Here is an 18728-nt window from a genome sequence, read left to right as displayed (position 1 = left end):
AGAAAATTCCGGCACACCGGCAACGCTGATATAATCTCGGCAGTTGCGAACATCGTTAAATAAAACAATTTTAAATTTTTATATTGAAGGGGCAAATTAGATGCAAAATAAACATTCTTTCTCTAGTCATGTCAACTAGGCGCTGCCCAAAGTGTACTTGGACAAAAAAAAAAGCCGATCTCTTGCAGCGTAAATTTGTTCACGGTTTACAGTGCCACTAGAATTGTGTCGCCGGCTTAGTGTAACAACTGATAAGAAAACCACGCACTGTGTATTTTTCCGCAGTTACAGCAAACTACATACCGGAAAAACAGAACACACCGCCCTCAAAAGCAACTTCGTAACTTGATAAAAGCGTCGGTAACTTAGGTTTGAATCGCTATATACTTACTTGTACAACTGATAAACGAAATAAGACTTTTTTTTACTCTTCGAATCACAAAGAATGTCTTTCGTGTCGAATACTGCAAACGAACTACGGCCATGTCTTCTTGGGTGCATGATAATGCATCCCAGAGAAGTGGAATAGGGGGTGGAATATGACGAGGATACCCTTCATCACTTACCGTGTTCAATATCTACTTGGAGGATTTAGTAAAGAAATGTTTTCAGAACAAGAGAGGAGTGATAGTAGGGGGAAGAAGAATAAAATACATAAGACTTGCTGATGATATGGCGTTGTTAGAAGAAAGACGACACTAAGGGATATGCTACTGGAGCTAAATGAAAGCTGTGAACAGTATGCGATGAAGATTAATGCAAACAAGACGGAGACCCATGGTTATCGGAAGAAAATAAAGAATTCGAAATGAGGCAGTAGAACAAATGGACAGCTCCAACTACTTAGAGTATGCTGTCAAGTAGTAACTTAACATAAGCTGCTGCCTTGAAGTCAAATGGAGGATAGTAATGGCAAAGGAAGCTTTTAATAGAAAAAGGAGCATCTTCTGCGGACCTCTGGAAAAAGAACTAAGGAAGAGACTAGTTAAGTGCTTTGTGTGGAGTGTGGAATTGTATGGGGTAGAAACATAAACATTACAACGAAGTGAAGAGAAACGACTGGAAGTATTTGAAATGTGGTGGATATAGAGAAGAATGAATCGTGTGAAATTGAGAGATGGTATAATAAATGAAGCCTTGCTAGAAAGACTTGATGGAGAAAGAAAAATACTGGAACTGATCAGAAATAGAAAAAGAAATTAACTAGGTCACTCGCTAAGGAGAAACTGCCTACTGATGGATACACTGAAAGGAATGGTTAATGGAAGAAAAGTTCGTTGCAGAAAAAGATATCAGATTATGGACAACATTAAGCTATAGACTGAAGATGTTACCAGAGACGGAGGTAATGCTGAGAGACTCCATACAAATGCCAGTTTAACTTCAACAGTACATAATGTTGGTGATATGGTGACACTTGGACTTTCGCATAGGAATATAACTTAAAAAGTTGTGTATGAAGTGCAAATTAAAATTAAGGTGACATTTAACATTTAATTTTTTAGGGTGACGTGTATTTATTTAGCCTGACGAGTTACTTCCTTGGTTTGAATTGTAAATTATTTAAAAATAGCGAGTAAGAGGGCCTTAGACTAGAAATGTTTAGTTTAAATGTAGTTATGTTTATAAGTATGCATAAGGGTGTAATTATTTGACTTATTTGAACTGTTGTATCAGTGAAGCGAGGTGAGTCAGTGAAGTTATGGTTTTACAGTGCAGTGAATAGTTCCGATCAGTGATAATTTATAGCGTCAATGAAATTGTTCTGTAGTGTCAGTGAAATGCGTCATAGTGCCACTACAGTGAGTGAGATGAGAGTAAAGTGAAAGACTATTGAAACTTATGTAGGTTGTATTGTAAAATTAGGTATTTTATTTATGTTTTATTATTAATTGTAATTATTGTGTTAAATTGTATTGTGTATTCTTATTGTATTGTTTATTGCTTATCATTTTATTGTGTATTGTTTATATTGTGCTGCCACCGGGTGCTTGCCCACTTGCAGTGTAAATACATACATACATACGTATGGATCATAAGCGGAGACCAAGAGGAAGGCAGAATATAGTGAAGATTGGAGAATGCTGGATTTGTAGTGAAAGACCTACGCTTGGGCAGAAAACAATAAAGAGTAGTTATAAACTACTAGAAGTATCATCCGTAGCATGCTAAAGAAGAGAATTGTTACGAACATAAGCGAAAGTGTCATCGCAACGCTCGTTCCCTGAACTTATTCAACAGCACGCCTGACATGTTGCTCCTCGGTTGAGGAAACCAACATGGAGCACCATGTCGATGACAACGGTGAATCATTCGCACGTTACAAGAGATTCGAGCCACGACCGCGGCTTGTACGCAACGTCACATCTACGCTCTTAGCCTCGTATCTTACGTTGTTCATCTTAAGTGGCATGTTTTAAGGTCAGGCGGTAAATGTATGAATGAAAACGTGTTTGTGAGGAACTAGATAAAAGATAATTGTATAGCATTACAACTAATTACATAAACCGATAGTACAACTCGAGTGAGGCAGAAAAAACAATCAACGGCTGAACGGAACACAGTCAATTCTTCACAATGAAACGTAACTATAGTTGTAGTGAAGCCGATACATACTTTCTCATACGGTTTCGTAACAGCTCAGTAGTATTATCTTACCGAAGATTAGCTTCCATGTACTGATCTAAAAAGGTACAAGGTAAAGGTATCCCCGTAACATGCCATGAAGGCACTTGGGGGGGCATGGAGGTAGAGCCCCATGCTTTCCATGACCTCGGCACTAGAATGAGGAGGTGTGGTCGGCACCACGCTCTGACTGCCTTTTACCCCCGGGAAAGACTTGGTACTCAATTTTATAGGAGGCTGAGTGAACCTCGGGGCCGTTCTGAAAGTTTGGCAACGAGAAAAAATCCTGTCACCACCTGGGATCGAACCCCGGACCTTTCAGTCCGTAGCCAGCTGCTCTACCAACTGAGCTACCCGGCCGCCATGTACTGATCTAACGTTCAAAATAATCTACAAAACCAGATTACGTTTTCTGTTTTCGATGTCTCAATTACTAGCGCACACTGACAGTCCACCCTGAATATGTGGGAGAAATCACTGTTGCTAAAACCAATTATTGCATTAGCAGTAGAGAAAAATTGCCAAATATTGCACTATCACATTGTAAGAAAATATTGATGAAATGTTTTACTTACGAGGCTTTCACAGAACCGGTAGTTCTTTGCAGCTCTCACATATCCTGAGCAAGATTAATCCACTTCCTATTATCATATCCTACATCCCTCAAATCCACTTTAATATTATCTTCTCATCTACATCTCTCCAAAGGTCTTTACCCCCCCCCCCCCAGGTCTTAACACACTATATGCATTTCTGGATTCACTCATACGTACTACATGCCCTGCCAATCTCAAATGTTTTGATTTGAGGTTCCTAGTAATTAGGAATTATATTGGTGAACAAAGCAATACGTGAAGTGTCTTACACTGCCTTCCGCTTACACTGAGGCAATATCATGCTAGAATTGAACAATGGTAGAATAAGAGAAGCTGTACTTTGCAAAAAAAAGAGAGTATTTTGCCTGGACTAAAAATACAACACAAATGAAAACGGAATATGTAATGATAAGTCTTTCTTGTGTTAAATTTTAACGTACCTTGTTAACATGTTTCGACCTATTTTGGATCATCTTCTGAACTGGTCGTTGTTGGTGTTGGCGCCTTTTGTTTCCTGTGAGGGTGCGTTCGTAGTGTAGAGTCAAAGAGTGTATGTGTTTTGAAACTAAGTTGTGTGTTGAGAATATCGTTGGGGTGTGTTTTCGTGTGTCTGTATATTTCATATTGTTCTAGTGTGTTGAGTTTCTGGCTTTTTGGTTGGATGTGCAGTATTTCCATGTCTGTGTTGATGTCTCTGCAGGTGTGGTTGGCATTTGTGATGTGTTCTGCATATGTGGAGGTGTTTTGTAATTTTGTTATGGCTGTGATGTGTTCTTTGTAACGTGTTTGAAATGATCTGCCTGTCTGTCCTATGTAGAAGTTGTTGCAGGTGTTACATTTGAGTTTGTATACGCATGTGTGGTTGTATTTGTTTGTTTGTGTTGTTTGTGTGTTGAGATGTTTTTGTAGAGTGTTATTTGTTCTGTATGCGATGTTATAGTTTAATTTCTTGAATGAGGTTGTAATTTTATGTGTGTTTTTGTTTTCCTATGTTAGTGTGATGTATTTTTTGTGTTCTTGTGTTTGTGTTGTATTCTTCTATTTTTTGTGGTTTTGTTTTGTCTTACGTATTATATTGTCTATTATGTTGGGGTTGTATCCGTTTTCTTGTGCTATGTATTTGATTGTGTTTAGTTCTTCGTTGTAATCTTGTTGGTTCATTGGTATGTTGAGTAGTCTGTATACCATTGTTCGGAATGCAGCTTGTTTGTGTTGTGTGGGGCAGTTGGGTGTGTTGTGTATGTGTGTTGTTGTTGTTGTGGGTTTTCTATATACTTTGAATGTGTGTTTGTTGTCTACTTTTGTTATTGTGATGTCTAGAAAATTTATAAACTTGTTGTTTTCAATTTCTAATGTGTAGTGTATTTTGCTTATGTGTTGATGTAGGTTTTGGATCTGTCTTTTGTTTCCTTTGTATAGTATTAGTATGTCATCTACGTATCTGTGCCAATATATGATGTTGTCTGCGTGTTTGTTGTTGTCTTTGTTTAGTATGTATGTCTGTTCTATGTGATGTAAGAATATTTCTGCTAGTATGCTGGAAATGGGTGATCCCATGGGTAGGCCTTCGGTTTGTGTGTAATATTTGTTATTGTATGTGAAGTACAAATGAAAAATATCAATACTGTCGCGATTAGAGCCTAACATTACGACTGTAAACAATGTTACAGCTACTTTCGGGAAAATTCTATCATCACAATAATGTAGGTATAATTAGCATAAACTGTATCTGAAGCAATGAATGTATTGGAAGTATGCACTATTCCTTCCTCTTTACAATGTTTCTACCCAAAAATCGAACCCCTCTCGCGAAGAAAGAAGTATACTTTCCAATTCCAACGTTGGTCATATCACAGTCTACTAGCGGATGTTAATAATGTTGGCAATGGTTGCAAAAGCAAAGCAAATCAAAAGAAATTAATATTGATGTTGAGAATAATAATACACATTGAATGTCTACAATAGAGTTCCCTAGTTTTGAATGGTTTAACAGAACAGAATAACATACTGATAAGTCCGGAGAACTTTAAAAACAGTATAATGTGAAAATTTTCCCCTAACTCTTCCTACGATTCACCTACATTAAGTTGTAACACACGTTGAGATAAAAAAAAAAAACATACACTACTTCAACAGGACCTCCAATATTCTTACTATTGCTCTCGACTCCTGTACACACCTCATTTTTAACAGCACGTCGCGTCATGCAAATCTCCTAAATCTTCATCCCTAGCCAACATGCCCGTGTTAAATTACGGTCTCGCAGTTCATTTGTCGAACTGTTATCCGCGACACCAAAATCTACCAGCAAGTTATCATCCACGTCGAATTGCGACGGTGAATAATCGTTAGAATTGAAAGGGTCGTTAAATGAGAGTAGCGGCATTTCATTTCTCTACTATAATTTATGAGCAAGGTAAACTTCTATAAAATCTTGCTGTTTCCAAACTTCTATAAAATCTTGCTGTTTCCATCTGGAGCTGTCAATATTACTTTTAAGGCGGGAACTTGGGCGAAATTTATATATAAAAAAATAAATAAAAAATAACTTTTGCTTCTGTTGCTTAAAAGATTATATGAAGTCCTTTCATATAATGTAAATTTTTAATGAGCGTATGACGCCTTAAACAATTCATAATGACGGAGTGAGTGTGGTTCTCTATACCGTAGATGAAAATTTCGGCGGAAAAAAAATCCAAAATTGGAAGTTGCAGAGGAGGAGGGCCCATTTACGAAGCTAGATATACTTCTGTTGAATATTGCTTAAATTAACTGGTATATCTATTATCAGGCAGTACATCTCACTTGACGATATGTCAGAGGAAAAACAATTGTTTCTATGCATCTCAAGTCTGATTACTGGAATATGTAGCTAATCGGCGATGTATGCATTGGAGCGGGAAAGGAACTGGCCACTCTACCCCATTATCTCCTGGCCTAGTTGCCTCATCACAACTCGTAAGTTTTGAAGCACTTCCGTTTCCTTTCATTCCTAGCTACACGAGGTACACTTCATTTTTATTATGCTGTCTTTCTGATTATACTATAGCAGGGGTCGTCAGCACAGAGCACGCTGAGGCTAGCCTCCCTTACCCGCGGAAAACGCAGTGCACTTTAGTGCTCTCGTAGCTGATAGCGGGTATGCTCTCTATCTCTCCCTGTTGCACGACAGTGCACACGGGACGACACCGCGTACCCACTGCACATTTCAGCGAGTGCTGACGACCACTGTACTATAGCTATAACCTGTGGCAGTGACTCAACATTTCGGCGCCGGAATTTAAACCCCTGTGTCCTCACTTCAGGCCACTTTTATTGTGACTAAAACATACTCTCATTTCTCAATATACGTTAACGATAAATTTTAATCTGTTGTGTAATATTAATTTCTGCAGATAAGGTTACGCTTTGCGTGCTTGTTATGTATACAAGAACCATTCAGGCTTTCTGGTCAGGGCTGAGCTGGTCTCTGCACTAAGGCGAACTCTGCCCCACGGCCGGGGACGTCTGCGGAGGTCAGGAAGTCCTGAAGCACTGCACTACCTCGCCTGAGGATTTTCATGGGGTGGGTCAAGATTAAATAAACGGTGATAAGGCATACACGGATGTTCACGGGGCAGGTTGTCGCACAGCAGTGTGATACAAGTTTTATTAATTTGAAAACATATTACTACTGTATACTCATGTTTCTGGTTTTTATGATACAGTGCTCTCATTTTACGAGGAAACTAGATTATGGCGGATCCCCGGCGTACACTTTCCTGGGTACACAAGTAAGTCACACACACGTTCCGGTACAGTTCTCAAAATTAGAAGCAACTAACATGATTAAAAATATTAAACATAACTGATCGTGTCGAGATTCGAACCGTCGAGCCCGTACCCTGGACACAGCCGCTTTAATCATCACCACTTCGCTTGCCTTCAAGCATTAGATGTTTTCAGAACATGGTAGAATGCCCCCAGCTCTTCTGCATATTTCAGCCCCCCCCCCCCTCAAAGAACTACAGCATTTTACGTCTCTACATTTTACTTATGACTTTTAAGGAACCCAGAGTTCCACTGCCGCCCTTACATAAGCCCACCATCGGTCCCTATCCTGAGCGAGGTTAATCCAGTCTCTACAATCATACTCCACTCCCTCAAATCCATTTTAATATTATCCTCCTATCCACGTCTCGGCCTCGATAAAGGTATTTTTTCCTCCGACCTCCTAACTAACATTCTATATGCAATTCTGCATTCGCCCATACGTACCCTGCGCATCTCAAACGTCTGGATTTAATGTTCCTAATTATATCAGGTGAATAATACAATGCATGCAGTTCTGCGTTGTGTAACTTTCTCCATTCTACTGCAACTTCATCCCTCTTAGCCCCAAATAATTTCCTAAGCACCTTACTCTCAAACACCTTAACCTCTGTTCCTCTCTCAAAGTCAGAGTCCACGTTTCACAACCATACAGAACAACCGGTAATATAACTGTTTTATAAATTCTAACTTTCAGATTTTTTGACAGCAGACTAGATGACAAAAACTTCTCAACCGAATAATAACAGGTATTTCCCATTTCGTATTTTAAATAGCACCCCCCCCTCCACCCCCAACATTTTAATTTCTCTTCAGAAGTGGTAATGTTCCTCAGAAATTGGACATAACCTCAAGTTGTGGCGGAATACGGCAATGGATACATTATTAGAAATGTGTATAAAAGGAAAAACCCAAAAAACTATTGAAAGTCTATATGTGATTTGAGACATTTTGCAGAGGGTTCCACATACGCACCTGAACAATATGTTTGTATTAAAATGACAGACACTTTGCGCTTACTATACTGGATAGTACATAGCTTATAGCTAACAAGAATAGAAAGGTAACACTTTTTGTGAAAATTTGCTAAGTTGGTTAATTTTTTTCAATGATATATGATAAAAATACTTTTCGAAATACCATAATCTATTCCAATTTAAGGTGCCAAATGTAACAATTTTTGGAAAAATAAACTTGTTCACAATATAGGTGTATTGTTAAAAAAAACGTTCCTCCTGAAGAAAAATGCTTCTTCAAGTAACGAGTTTTGTGAAAGTATCCCTCAATGGAATGAGCGTATTGCTACCCAAGACTTAAAGACAGTGGTCGTCAGCACTCGCTGAAATGGGTTAAGGGTGCTACGTCGTGCAAAAGGGATAGAGAGACAGCATACCCGCCAGCAGCGACGATTGCACCCTAGGGCTGTGTCTTGTCTGCGGGTAAGGGACGCTAGTCCGAGCGTGCAGTGTTTTGATGACCGCTGACGTAAGAGGTGTCACCTAATAATTTCGAAATATTCAATATGTGCAATTCTTTAGCATTGTTTCTTGTTTGTAAACGAAATTGCTGTGTGAACCTTAAAAATTACTGTGAATAATGTTGCGACGAAGGTTTCCTGAACGTAGCCACGCTGCATGGTCACGTGTTTCAGTAAGCGACGACAACCGCATTCATTTAACTTGCAAGCTTTCTATATCATAAGTATTGAAACCAATAGTAAAACAATTTCAATTTAAAACCTAATTTTCACGCGAGATGAAAAAAAAAATCAAATTTCAAATTTCACTTCAGCGTACCCTTAAGCTCCATTTCCGCCTTTCAATTTCCGTATTGAATAGACATAGGTTAATTTTACAAAAGAATTCGTATATAGGACTACCTATTACTGGAGAAAAATTTCTTCCGGCACCGCCAATTCGTATATATTTTTAAGTTATATTTAGATTAGATTCTTGTAGTAGAAGTATTTTATGCACTACTACTGTTTGAGTTGACACTTAGTCAATATGCAATAAATTTGTCCTACAGTTCCAAATACTCTCTCCCTCTCTCTCTCTCTCGTTACATTTCGCACAATAAACAAGATTACGCACCTAAGGCATGATCGCAGACTAATTTTCTATTAACCATGAATTGTCCTCAGGTAAGAAAGACGAATGACAGATTTAGTACGCAACACCATCTGCCATGTCAAGGACCGCTATCTGCAACACGAGTTCAATGAAGGGAGCCTCCAGGTTCCATGAAGTCGCAACTGTCGACAACCACTTGCAGTATTACAAATATCGTGACCTGGGGAAGGACACACTAAATATAACCCAGACCACAATACCGAGACAGGGGCAGCTGTAGAGCAGTGCAGATGGTTGGCAACAGGGGTTGAAACGTTTTGGTTTCTATCAATAGACAGCTGCAAGGGATGCCACCCCGGAACTTCGCAAGGTAAGATAGTCAGACACCCTTCCCAACAGGCAGGATATTCCGACTTCCGTTGCCCTCCCCACAATCTTCGCGCTGCATTCCGAGGACTCGGCGCTCGCCCAACGGATTTTCACTTCATTTCTTGAACCGCGTCCAAGCGACAGACGCTCCTCTTTTGTTTCTAATTTCACAGAATAATGGCGCACACTCTGTGTTGCAAACCCCTCTTCCAGATGAAAAGACGTCTGCGAGATTGACGTACCTCCAGTGCCTCAAGTTCTTAGGAGTCATATTCCAATGAGAAGAATTCGAATACACGTAAATGAACGAATGAAGACATGGGAATCGGATTAAAAACTGAAAGGATAGTGAAATATAGTCAAGAATGCAACAAAGAAGTTACTATGAAAGGATGACAGCGTATCGTCCACCATGGTAAAGCACTCTGATATCGACAGGGTGGCTGTAACAGTTTCCAATACCTTTTGCTACGAGCGGGGTTGGCAAGGTAATTAACTTATGTTTTGTGTAATTTACTAGTAATTTACGTGGCGTAGGAAACTATGTAAAACTAATTTTCTGTTGTATATTAATAACATAAAAATTACCTAGTTTAATTATATACCAAAAACCACGGTTTTCTATTTTAGTTTTTTTTACACATTTACGTTTTCTACATATTCTACGCCTTTTACTAGTAATATGCGTTACAAGAGCGGTATGTTGACATTTTCATGTTCGAGGATAAGATTGCAAAAGCGAAACGTAGTTCAGCTTTTTTAATTTCCGAGAACATGAAAACAAACATACCGCTCGTGTATCGTACATTATTTTGTGCGAAGATCGTTTGTTACATACCTGAAAGAGGAATTTCTAATTTGTTGCAATGAAATCTCCATCTTGGTTTCTGTTTAATGACGGCAACTTTGGAATACCAAAATATCTATCTTCAACATTGTTGCTCTAAAATGTTTTCTGTGTTTACTATACTCCAGCAGGCCGTGATATACGTCTGTCTTTTTCCCCCTAGTCTATAAATGCGAACTTAAAACAAACGGTACGGTTATGTAATGATTTATTTTCCATTTTAATATTTTAACAATATTATTTATATAACATACTGCAGTAATAACATCGGCATCTGGAATCTTGTTGGTTTTTTCACGGCTTCCTTAATGTTACTTGCATCAGGAATGCAATAACTTTTGTGGAGTAGGCTAGTAGACTTCACTTAATTTTTTCAAATATTTAAAAACAGTAATTAACAGTGCAATTTTTAGGTGAAATTGCAGTGGTAAGTTTCTAATTTATAATTATTACTATGTTAAACGTCTCTAAAAATATGTTAAAAGCCTAAAGCAGTAAAATGAATATGGCGCTTCAGCGGTAAGAAGAGGGAAATTGTTATGTGTGTTACGTTGGGAATATTGAATGTGGAATTTCACACTTACCGCGTATTGGTTCTGTGCGGAAAACAAGCAAATACGCACGATCTCGCACAAAAGTAATTTACGTGTAACGTATAAATCATTTTCTACGAGTAAACCTTGATTCAAAGGAGAATGAAAGGAAGGTTACCAATCAAAACGCAGCATTTTAATGAATCCGCACCACGCTAATATATTAAAAAAAATGGACTCAACACACCTTAGTCTATTACATTAAAAAAATGTTGGCAGTCTTCTTCACTACACATCAGTTTCAACTTGTCTGCGAAGTCGAACTAATAACGGTGTAATCAAATATGAATGAGAACGCGGTCGAAACTGATGTATTTCTCATCAGGGTTCTGTAATTATGCGTAAAGAATGGTTTTCTACGTCACATGTAAGTACCAATATCATAAGTTCTTGTTAAGGAGGTTCAACGCAATATTTGTCGGCAACGTAGAAATTTTAAGTTGCCAAACTGGGCTCGTAACAGTGGACTGAAAGCGCGCTTTAACTTCAACATCAACCAGCAATGCACACCATACACGATATCCTTCAGAAAGACAGGAAAACAAGTAATGCATCAATTGTGACAATATGTATCAATAAATTTTCATAAAATCTAGAAGCCCCTGTAGTCTATTGCGAAACTATATATTGATAATTCGCTTTAAGGGGAGAGGATGGCATTTTTTAAAACTTTTTTTCCTATTTGGTGTAAAATATTAATTTTTTGTATGTACAGAGCTCATAGCTGTGGCAACTCAACCAAATAAAAACATTTTGAAAAAAAAAATTATTCGGGGGCCCAAATTTGAAAAAAAAAAAAAAAAAAGTACCCAATGCAGGATTGTACTAAACGCGATATATCTAAACCGTTTTTAAAGATAGATTCAAACAGTTTTTGCAATGTATTTGCAAAAGTATGTTCTACAAACTGTCAGTAACAGAATTTTGATATTAACCCCTATGTTTGTAAAATAAACAATTAAAATTTAATAACAATTTTCTGATTTCCTTTCTTGCAAACAAACGGACGTATTTTTTAAATGAAATCAATTAACAAAATTCTGTTACAGAGAAATGTTTCCTAATAGTCTAAAGAATGTGTGTTCTAAATTTCATGAATGTATCTTTAATAGTTCAGAAATTATATCTATTTTTGTCTAAAAATGTAGCAAAAAAATGAAGTTACTTGAAACCGATAAAAGCGGGCGTGTGATTTAAAAATGCATAGCGCAGGAAGTTTAAAAATGACGTCTCAACATCCAATAAGGGCACAAATACCCACAAATGTTATGCAATGCATTCCACACATATCAAAGGGTATTTTAAAGATTTTTTTTTTTAATTTACTCATTTTTAAAGAAAGGAAGTTTAAAAATGGCGACTAACATCCGATAAGGGCACAAATATCCACAAAATGTTATGCTATGCATTCCACACATATCACAGAGTATTTTAAAGATTTTTTTTAATTTACTAATTTTTCACCAAAAAATACCATCAAGTACACAAGCTGCAATGTATTGCAACTTTCAGTAACTTTGTGAAATTGACTCATTCACGAGATCGTATCCCTATACAGTATGTTTCGTAACGTGAAACCTACAGGAGAGACAAAACCAATGCAAAATGTGCATATATAAACATTTGTAGCATTTGATTTCAGTTCCAAGTTAGTCATATTTGTACGACAATAAAGTGGAGTTGCTTACCGTTGCAGGAAGTGCTCAAAATGGCCACTTCAACCTAAAAGTAAGTCTGCAGTTGTCGTAACTTAGACTACAGCATCCTTTCAAAAAACATTATAATCCACCCAACTCTAGAAAGGAACGCCACATAGAATGTTCTTATTCAAAATATATTACATTAGAACCTCGTTTATACGAATCAAAAGGCGGCTGTGAATGAACAATGTTTTTATGTAGTCCACAAGTATAATTATAATGGATTTAGATTTGGAGAAGATGAAGGCCAGTCATAGCATATCTTGTAAACAGGTCGAGAGAGCGTTTATATACAGTTCAGTTGGCTTTAACTCGACAACAAAGACACATGCGACAAAATTGTATACGAACATTTTTCAATATTTTTGCGTTTCTTATCCACCGAAGTAGTAGATCCCATGCTACGAGATATTCTGTATGTAAAGTGTTCCACGCAGCTGCTTTCGTGTTCAACGGTCACTGTAGTTACATTTCTTCAGTTCTCTATCGGAAGCTTCTTAGGTGCAAAGCCAGAAGTAGCAGCTTCGATTCCCAATAAGACAGTAATATTTTCTCTCATACCGAAGCTTTACGTGTGTCCAGTGTCTTTTTTTAGCACTGAATTGTATTAATCACGACTTTGCAACATGATGACCAATTAGGTAAGGGTCGAATTCATAGTCGTCACTTATAAAATGAGGAAACACTTAAGTAATGAGCATTTCCTTAGCACTTATTTCAGATCATATTGCAGAGACGCTACTCATTCATATGCCCTGAGCATTCCCTTGACATCGAAAGAAATATGACAACACGGCCAGACGTGAGCGCTTTCCTACATTCAATTGTTTTCCAGCACCTTCAAATTGTTAAAAATTATACAGAAATGTCCAGAAAGCATTTTACAGAAAAGAAAGAAGTGAGCTAAGATAACTAGTTATGAAATATGGAGATATCGTCGGAAAAAAAAATTAATTGTTCTCTCCAAAAGAAAAAATTGACATGATACAAAATTGCAGTTGAGTTTAATGCAAACTCCGGAAATATTCCTGTAAGTAAATTATTTTAATTTCTTTTTCAGTTATTTTTATGCTAAACGAAGTGGAAGTGGTATAATTACGCAAATTTTAACAGCTTATTCCTTGGGTAGAATACAAACAAAAATGCAAATTACACTTCTTTGGAACGTGAATACTTTTCGAAAAAAAAAATGCCACTTAAATCTACCTGAAATGCTGCTGTAACATTAAAATCTCAACGCAACCAGTACTTTCAGCAGTGAGGAAATCGGTAAGCCTCATGGTTGTATTGTGAATTGAAATGAGAGACGCCAGAATATTCACAACAGTGTTCTTGTCGAAACGGTATCTCCTCTTAAATTGTTGATCATTATACATCTCTAAAGGGTTTTCCATTTCTCTGATATATATTCTGCTTGCCGAAACTCATTTTCATTTTAATTACAGAACTCAATAAATTACATTAAATCATAATCATCATCTATTGTATACCGAATCAGCTGATTTCAATGCACATGAGGAAACACTTGAGTAAGCTGACAAGCTACCTTATTTGAATAAATGTTCACTTTAGTGGGATTTATGAATTGGAAATTATTATAAGCAATTGCTTAAGTGTTTCCTTACGATAAGTGTTGACTATGAATTCGGCCCTAAGCCACGCTAATTGTGATGGACTCCCGTCTAAAATTCTTACAAGAATTTTGATTGTAGTCGCATTTAAAAAAAAAATGTTATTTTATGAATTTAATTCAAGGGGTGTTTATTGCAAACACCACTAATTATTTTATGAAAGAAAGCGCGAAAAATAGATGCAATTCTAAGTTGCTAGTCTTAAGTGTCAGTCAGATCCCAGCCCTTCACGCGGGCCGAGAACTGCATCTTGCAGTCGGGTGCATAGAGGCCGCGCCTTGGTGAATGAAACAAGACAGGTTATATATAGACGGGGGGCGTGGGTTCATTTCCTGCTAAGGCGAGCCGTGCCACGTGCCACACCACGTGTGCTGGAATGCTGCAGTGGACACGTGCGGCTCGTCTATAAATAAAGACTCAGAAAGCTTGCACCGCACAAACAATGTGCATCCACCCTCCCACGCAACAAGCATTATTCAACACCATTTTCGCAACCGCAACGCTAATTCTTACAACAAGAAAGGCACATTCTGACACGCGTTGCATCACCTTCTCAAGTACTTCCAGTGTCATTAAATGAAATCCGAAAATGTTAGTTTATATTTCAACAAATACATTATATGAAGAGTCCACTGCAAGAATGATGGATGTCACTTTCTTGTCGACAATGAACCAAGAATGTCAATCCCTAGCTTAAGACATATAGGAGCATACAGAGTTACATGGCATTAACACTGATAGTCGTTGGTCAAGTAATGATCGGAAAATCACAGCTTTGAGCGCTAAGCATTTCAAACTTTCAATTGTTTCTCCTGCAAAATGTATTCCAAATTCATTCTTGCAGTGGACTCTTCATATGTATCCGGACGTGATTCAGGGATATCTAATCTCGTTGCGATTTTAATATGGGTACTTGTTTTTCAGAAGCTTTGATTGTTGGAAGTGTATGCGATTTATACTGTACTCCAATCACGAGAAAGTCTTTGGGGACTGAGACGAAGCGGGGTAATGCTGTGAATGAATGTTGATGTCATAAGGTCACACACGTGGGTACTCGTATCTCTATTGGCTAGTTCTCACAGTACAAACAATAACATTGATACACACATATTGATACTAGCCTAGTTACAAAATTAGATCATTGTTAATCTCCTGGTCTTTTAATCTATCCATACAGAAAATAACATATGCAGGAGAGCGCATGATTTTTAAACTGACGTTGTACCGGGTAAATATTATCTATCTACTTCGCTCCACAGATGACGCAATAGTAAGCACATTCCTTTCACGGTTGATCTCCTGGTTGGAGAACAGTAGGTATTCAGCATATTTTCTTTCTGATCACTGTTAGGCTAATTTTGCCAAATTTTATTTCTAAGTCTTTCTCATCTGGTTTCGGTACAATGAAGCATTGCTATTCTGCTACTATTAACAAAGACATTTAAGCACAGCTTCAACTGAAACAAGGTCACCAAAAACACTACATTAAAATGGAACACCATGTACAAAACGTGGAACAGTTGAGCTGCTAAACCAATGTCGGCAGACCCTACACAATTCTTGACAAAATATAGAAACCACACCTGTATAGAACCTCCATCAGGACTGGTGCTTGCATTCTCATAAAATTTCAAGAATTCAGACACCTCTAAGTACAATAATTTTGCTTATAATTATGTTAATTTTCTTGAACACTATCATCTTTTCAGAGTAGAAGTTGAGCAAAACTTGAGGCGAGTGGCGCTGGTCGTACTCTAATCAGTAATCACATAACTATTCTGCACAGATTAACGGTTACACACTCGGAGCCATATTCATAGACATTCTTAGCACGGGCTTCCGGTGGATGATCAGCGAACTAAGTTTTTCATATTCATAAACCAGTGTTAGCGACATGATATGAATCCTGTACAAGTAATCACTCGACAGCCGGAGCTAGTTTAGCACGCTCGTAGCGCGGGCTAGCGAAATGTCTATGCATAGCACCCAATGTCTTTTGCAAGTACTTACTTACTGGCTTTTAAGGAACCCGGAGGTTCATTGCCGCCCTCACATAAGCCCGCCATTGGTCCCTATCCTGAGCAAGATTAATCCAGTCCCTACCATCATATCCCACCTCCCTCAAATCCATTTTAATATTATCTTCCCATCTACGTCTCTGCCTCCCCAGAGGTCTTTTCCCCTCTGGCCTCCCAACTAACACTCTATATGCATTTCTGGATTCGCCCATACGTGCTACATGCCCTGCCCATCTCAAACGTCTGGATTTAATGTTCCTAATTATGTCAGGTGAAGAATACAATGCGTGCAGCTCTGCGTTGTGTAACTTTCTCCATTCCCCTGTAACTTCATCCCTCTTAGCCCCAAATATTTTCCTAAGAACCTTATTCTCAAAAACCCTCACTTTCTGTTCCTCTCTCATAGTGAGAGTCCAAGTTTCACAAGCATACAGAACAATCGGTAATATAACTGTTTTATAAATTCTAACTTTCAGATTTTTTGACGGCAGATTAGATGACAAAAGCTTCTCAACCGAATAATAACAGGCATTTCCCATATTTATTCTGCGTTTAATTTCCTCCCGAGTGTCATTTACATTATTTTGTTGATCTTTTGCAAGTATAAAGTTAAAATGAAAATACCTACCGGGGTCGTCGGCAACCTTGTTGACTATGGCCATGACGCTTGCAACGTCTGCTGGATCGTCTGCCACGGCGCGCAGGGTCTCCAGCACCAAGCGCCCCACCATCTGCCTGCAACAACACAGAAAACCAATGGGATAAATAAAGCATAATGCAAGAGAAGAAACATAACACTGCCATTACCCCCGAGTATTCAGAAAAAGACAATGCACTGGTAACACTAAGACGTCAAAATAAGTGGAAAGAATTGATAGTTCAGTGGTATAATGCGGGATCCATTGTAACATAACCGTGTACTGCAATGAAAATTATTCTCTAGCTTGTATTCGTTCGAAGATCCGCACTCAAAGGCGTTTCCTTCGAAGGGCGCTCAACCATGTCTATTAGGTTATTTTACGACGCTTTATCAACATCTCTGGTAGTTTAGCGTCTGAATGAAATGAAGGTGATAATGCCGGTGAAATGAGTCGGAGGTCCATCACCGACAGTTACCCAGCATTTGCTCATATTGGGTTGAGGGAAAACCCTGGAAAAAAAACCTCAACCAGATAACTTGCCCCGACCGGGATCAACCATGTTGACGAGAGAACTAAGCCCGCCTGGAACAGTCGCAGAACCGAGAATCGTTTAAATTTTTACTCGAAAGCGCACATAGCCTGTAGTTCTCTTTATTGTTACCTAGTGAGTTAGGTATGTTCCGTGGGATATTGAAGGATAAAATATATATGTTCGTTCTGACTTATTTGATATGATATATTTTGTGCTTAATTTTACTTTCTTCTCGTATTTGAAATGTTGTAGGGTATCAATGAAGGTTTTATATTTTTCATCTTGTACAGTACTTGTGAAATTAATAAATACAGGGTTCTACAAGTTCTAGAACATAAAATCATTCCTAACATGCATACCCATAAGACAAACTATCATAGAAACAATACACTGTTGCCATTTTATTTCGCTGTTTCCACTTAGTAGCCAGCTGATTTTACAAAGTATACCTTATTTTATTTCAAGGAGTGCAGTTCGGTGGCTCCTTTGAACACCCACTTACAGATTTATGACTTCCTACACAAACACCTCTGACAATTCCATCCTGTCCCCTCGTCCCAACATTGCACAGTTGCCATAATCCTGGTGACCCTGAAATTAGACTGACGGGATTCTTGTAATTCGGAAAAGATGCAGCAACTCTGCCTCCACGTGGACTTGACGAGAGACTGTCAATTCTTCTGAACAAGGGTTGTGATTGGTTACTGATAGGAGAAGACAAGATTTCCGTCACCGTAAGAAAAATATTTATTTATGACAACCAATTAGTAGGGGGAGTAGAAGGTTTGTCGGTAAAGTCCTTTCTATGAAACTGCACTCCACGAAAAAAAAAAAAAAAAAAAAAAAGTATACCAGTGGGGTGGCACACATGTAACGAGTAGGCTTACGTATATTCTAGCATGACAATTTAGTTTCACTGTTATTTATAGTCATTGTTAATTAATTTGGACTTGTTACTGTTTTAACGCGTTTTATGTTTTCTTAATTTTGTTCTTTGCTAAGTAAAGTTGGCGCTATTGTGTGCAGATATATGATGCTACTACCACATGAAGTTTAGGAGTTCATGTCAGCTGCTCAGATTTGACGTTGTTCGACAGCAGACAAAGGCCATTGATAAAGTTAGTATTCTTGCTTTACAGCTCAATATATCAGTTCCAGGGCAAATGTGGACAAATTAAAGTTCTCCAGCCACAAAGAATCTGAGAGTAACACAAGCAGCTCTAGGATTCACCATATTGATTGAATAAGAATTGCTGAATAACAATCTCGCCATGATATACGCTACTGCCAAAGG

At 38.1% G+C, this 18728-nt stretch overlaps 1 protein-coding gene across 6 annotated transcripts in view; it reads right to left on the bottom strand.

Annotated features, from left to right (window-relative positions):
- LOC138706642 (serine/threonine-protein phosphatase 4 regulatory subunit 1-like) overlaps nucleotides 1-18728 on the bottom strand; it is a 439770-nt gene that overhangs the window by 96842 nt on the left and 324200 nt on the right. For all 6 annotated transcript variants that reach the window (XM_069836179.1, XM_069836180.1, XM_069836181.1 and 3 more), the window contains one exon: nucleotides 16890-16996. In XM_069836179.1, the coding sequence (XP_069692280.1) occupies nucleotides 16890-16996 (107 nt within the window). The remainder of the gene's footprint in view (nucleotides 1-16889; nucleotides 16997-18728) is intronic.

This window comes from Periplaneta americana, chromosome 9, assembly GCF_040183065.1.
Source record: "Periplaneta americana isolate PAMFEO1 chromosome 9, P.americana_PAMFEO1_priV1, whole genome shotgun sequence".
NCBI lineage: Eukaryota > Metazoa > Arthropoda > Insecta > Blattodea > Blattidae > Periplaneta > Periplaneta americana.
Note: the sequence above shows the minus strand (reverse complement) of the source record. Positions and strands in the feature narration are given on the sequence as shown.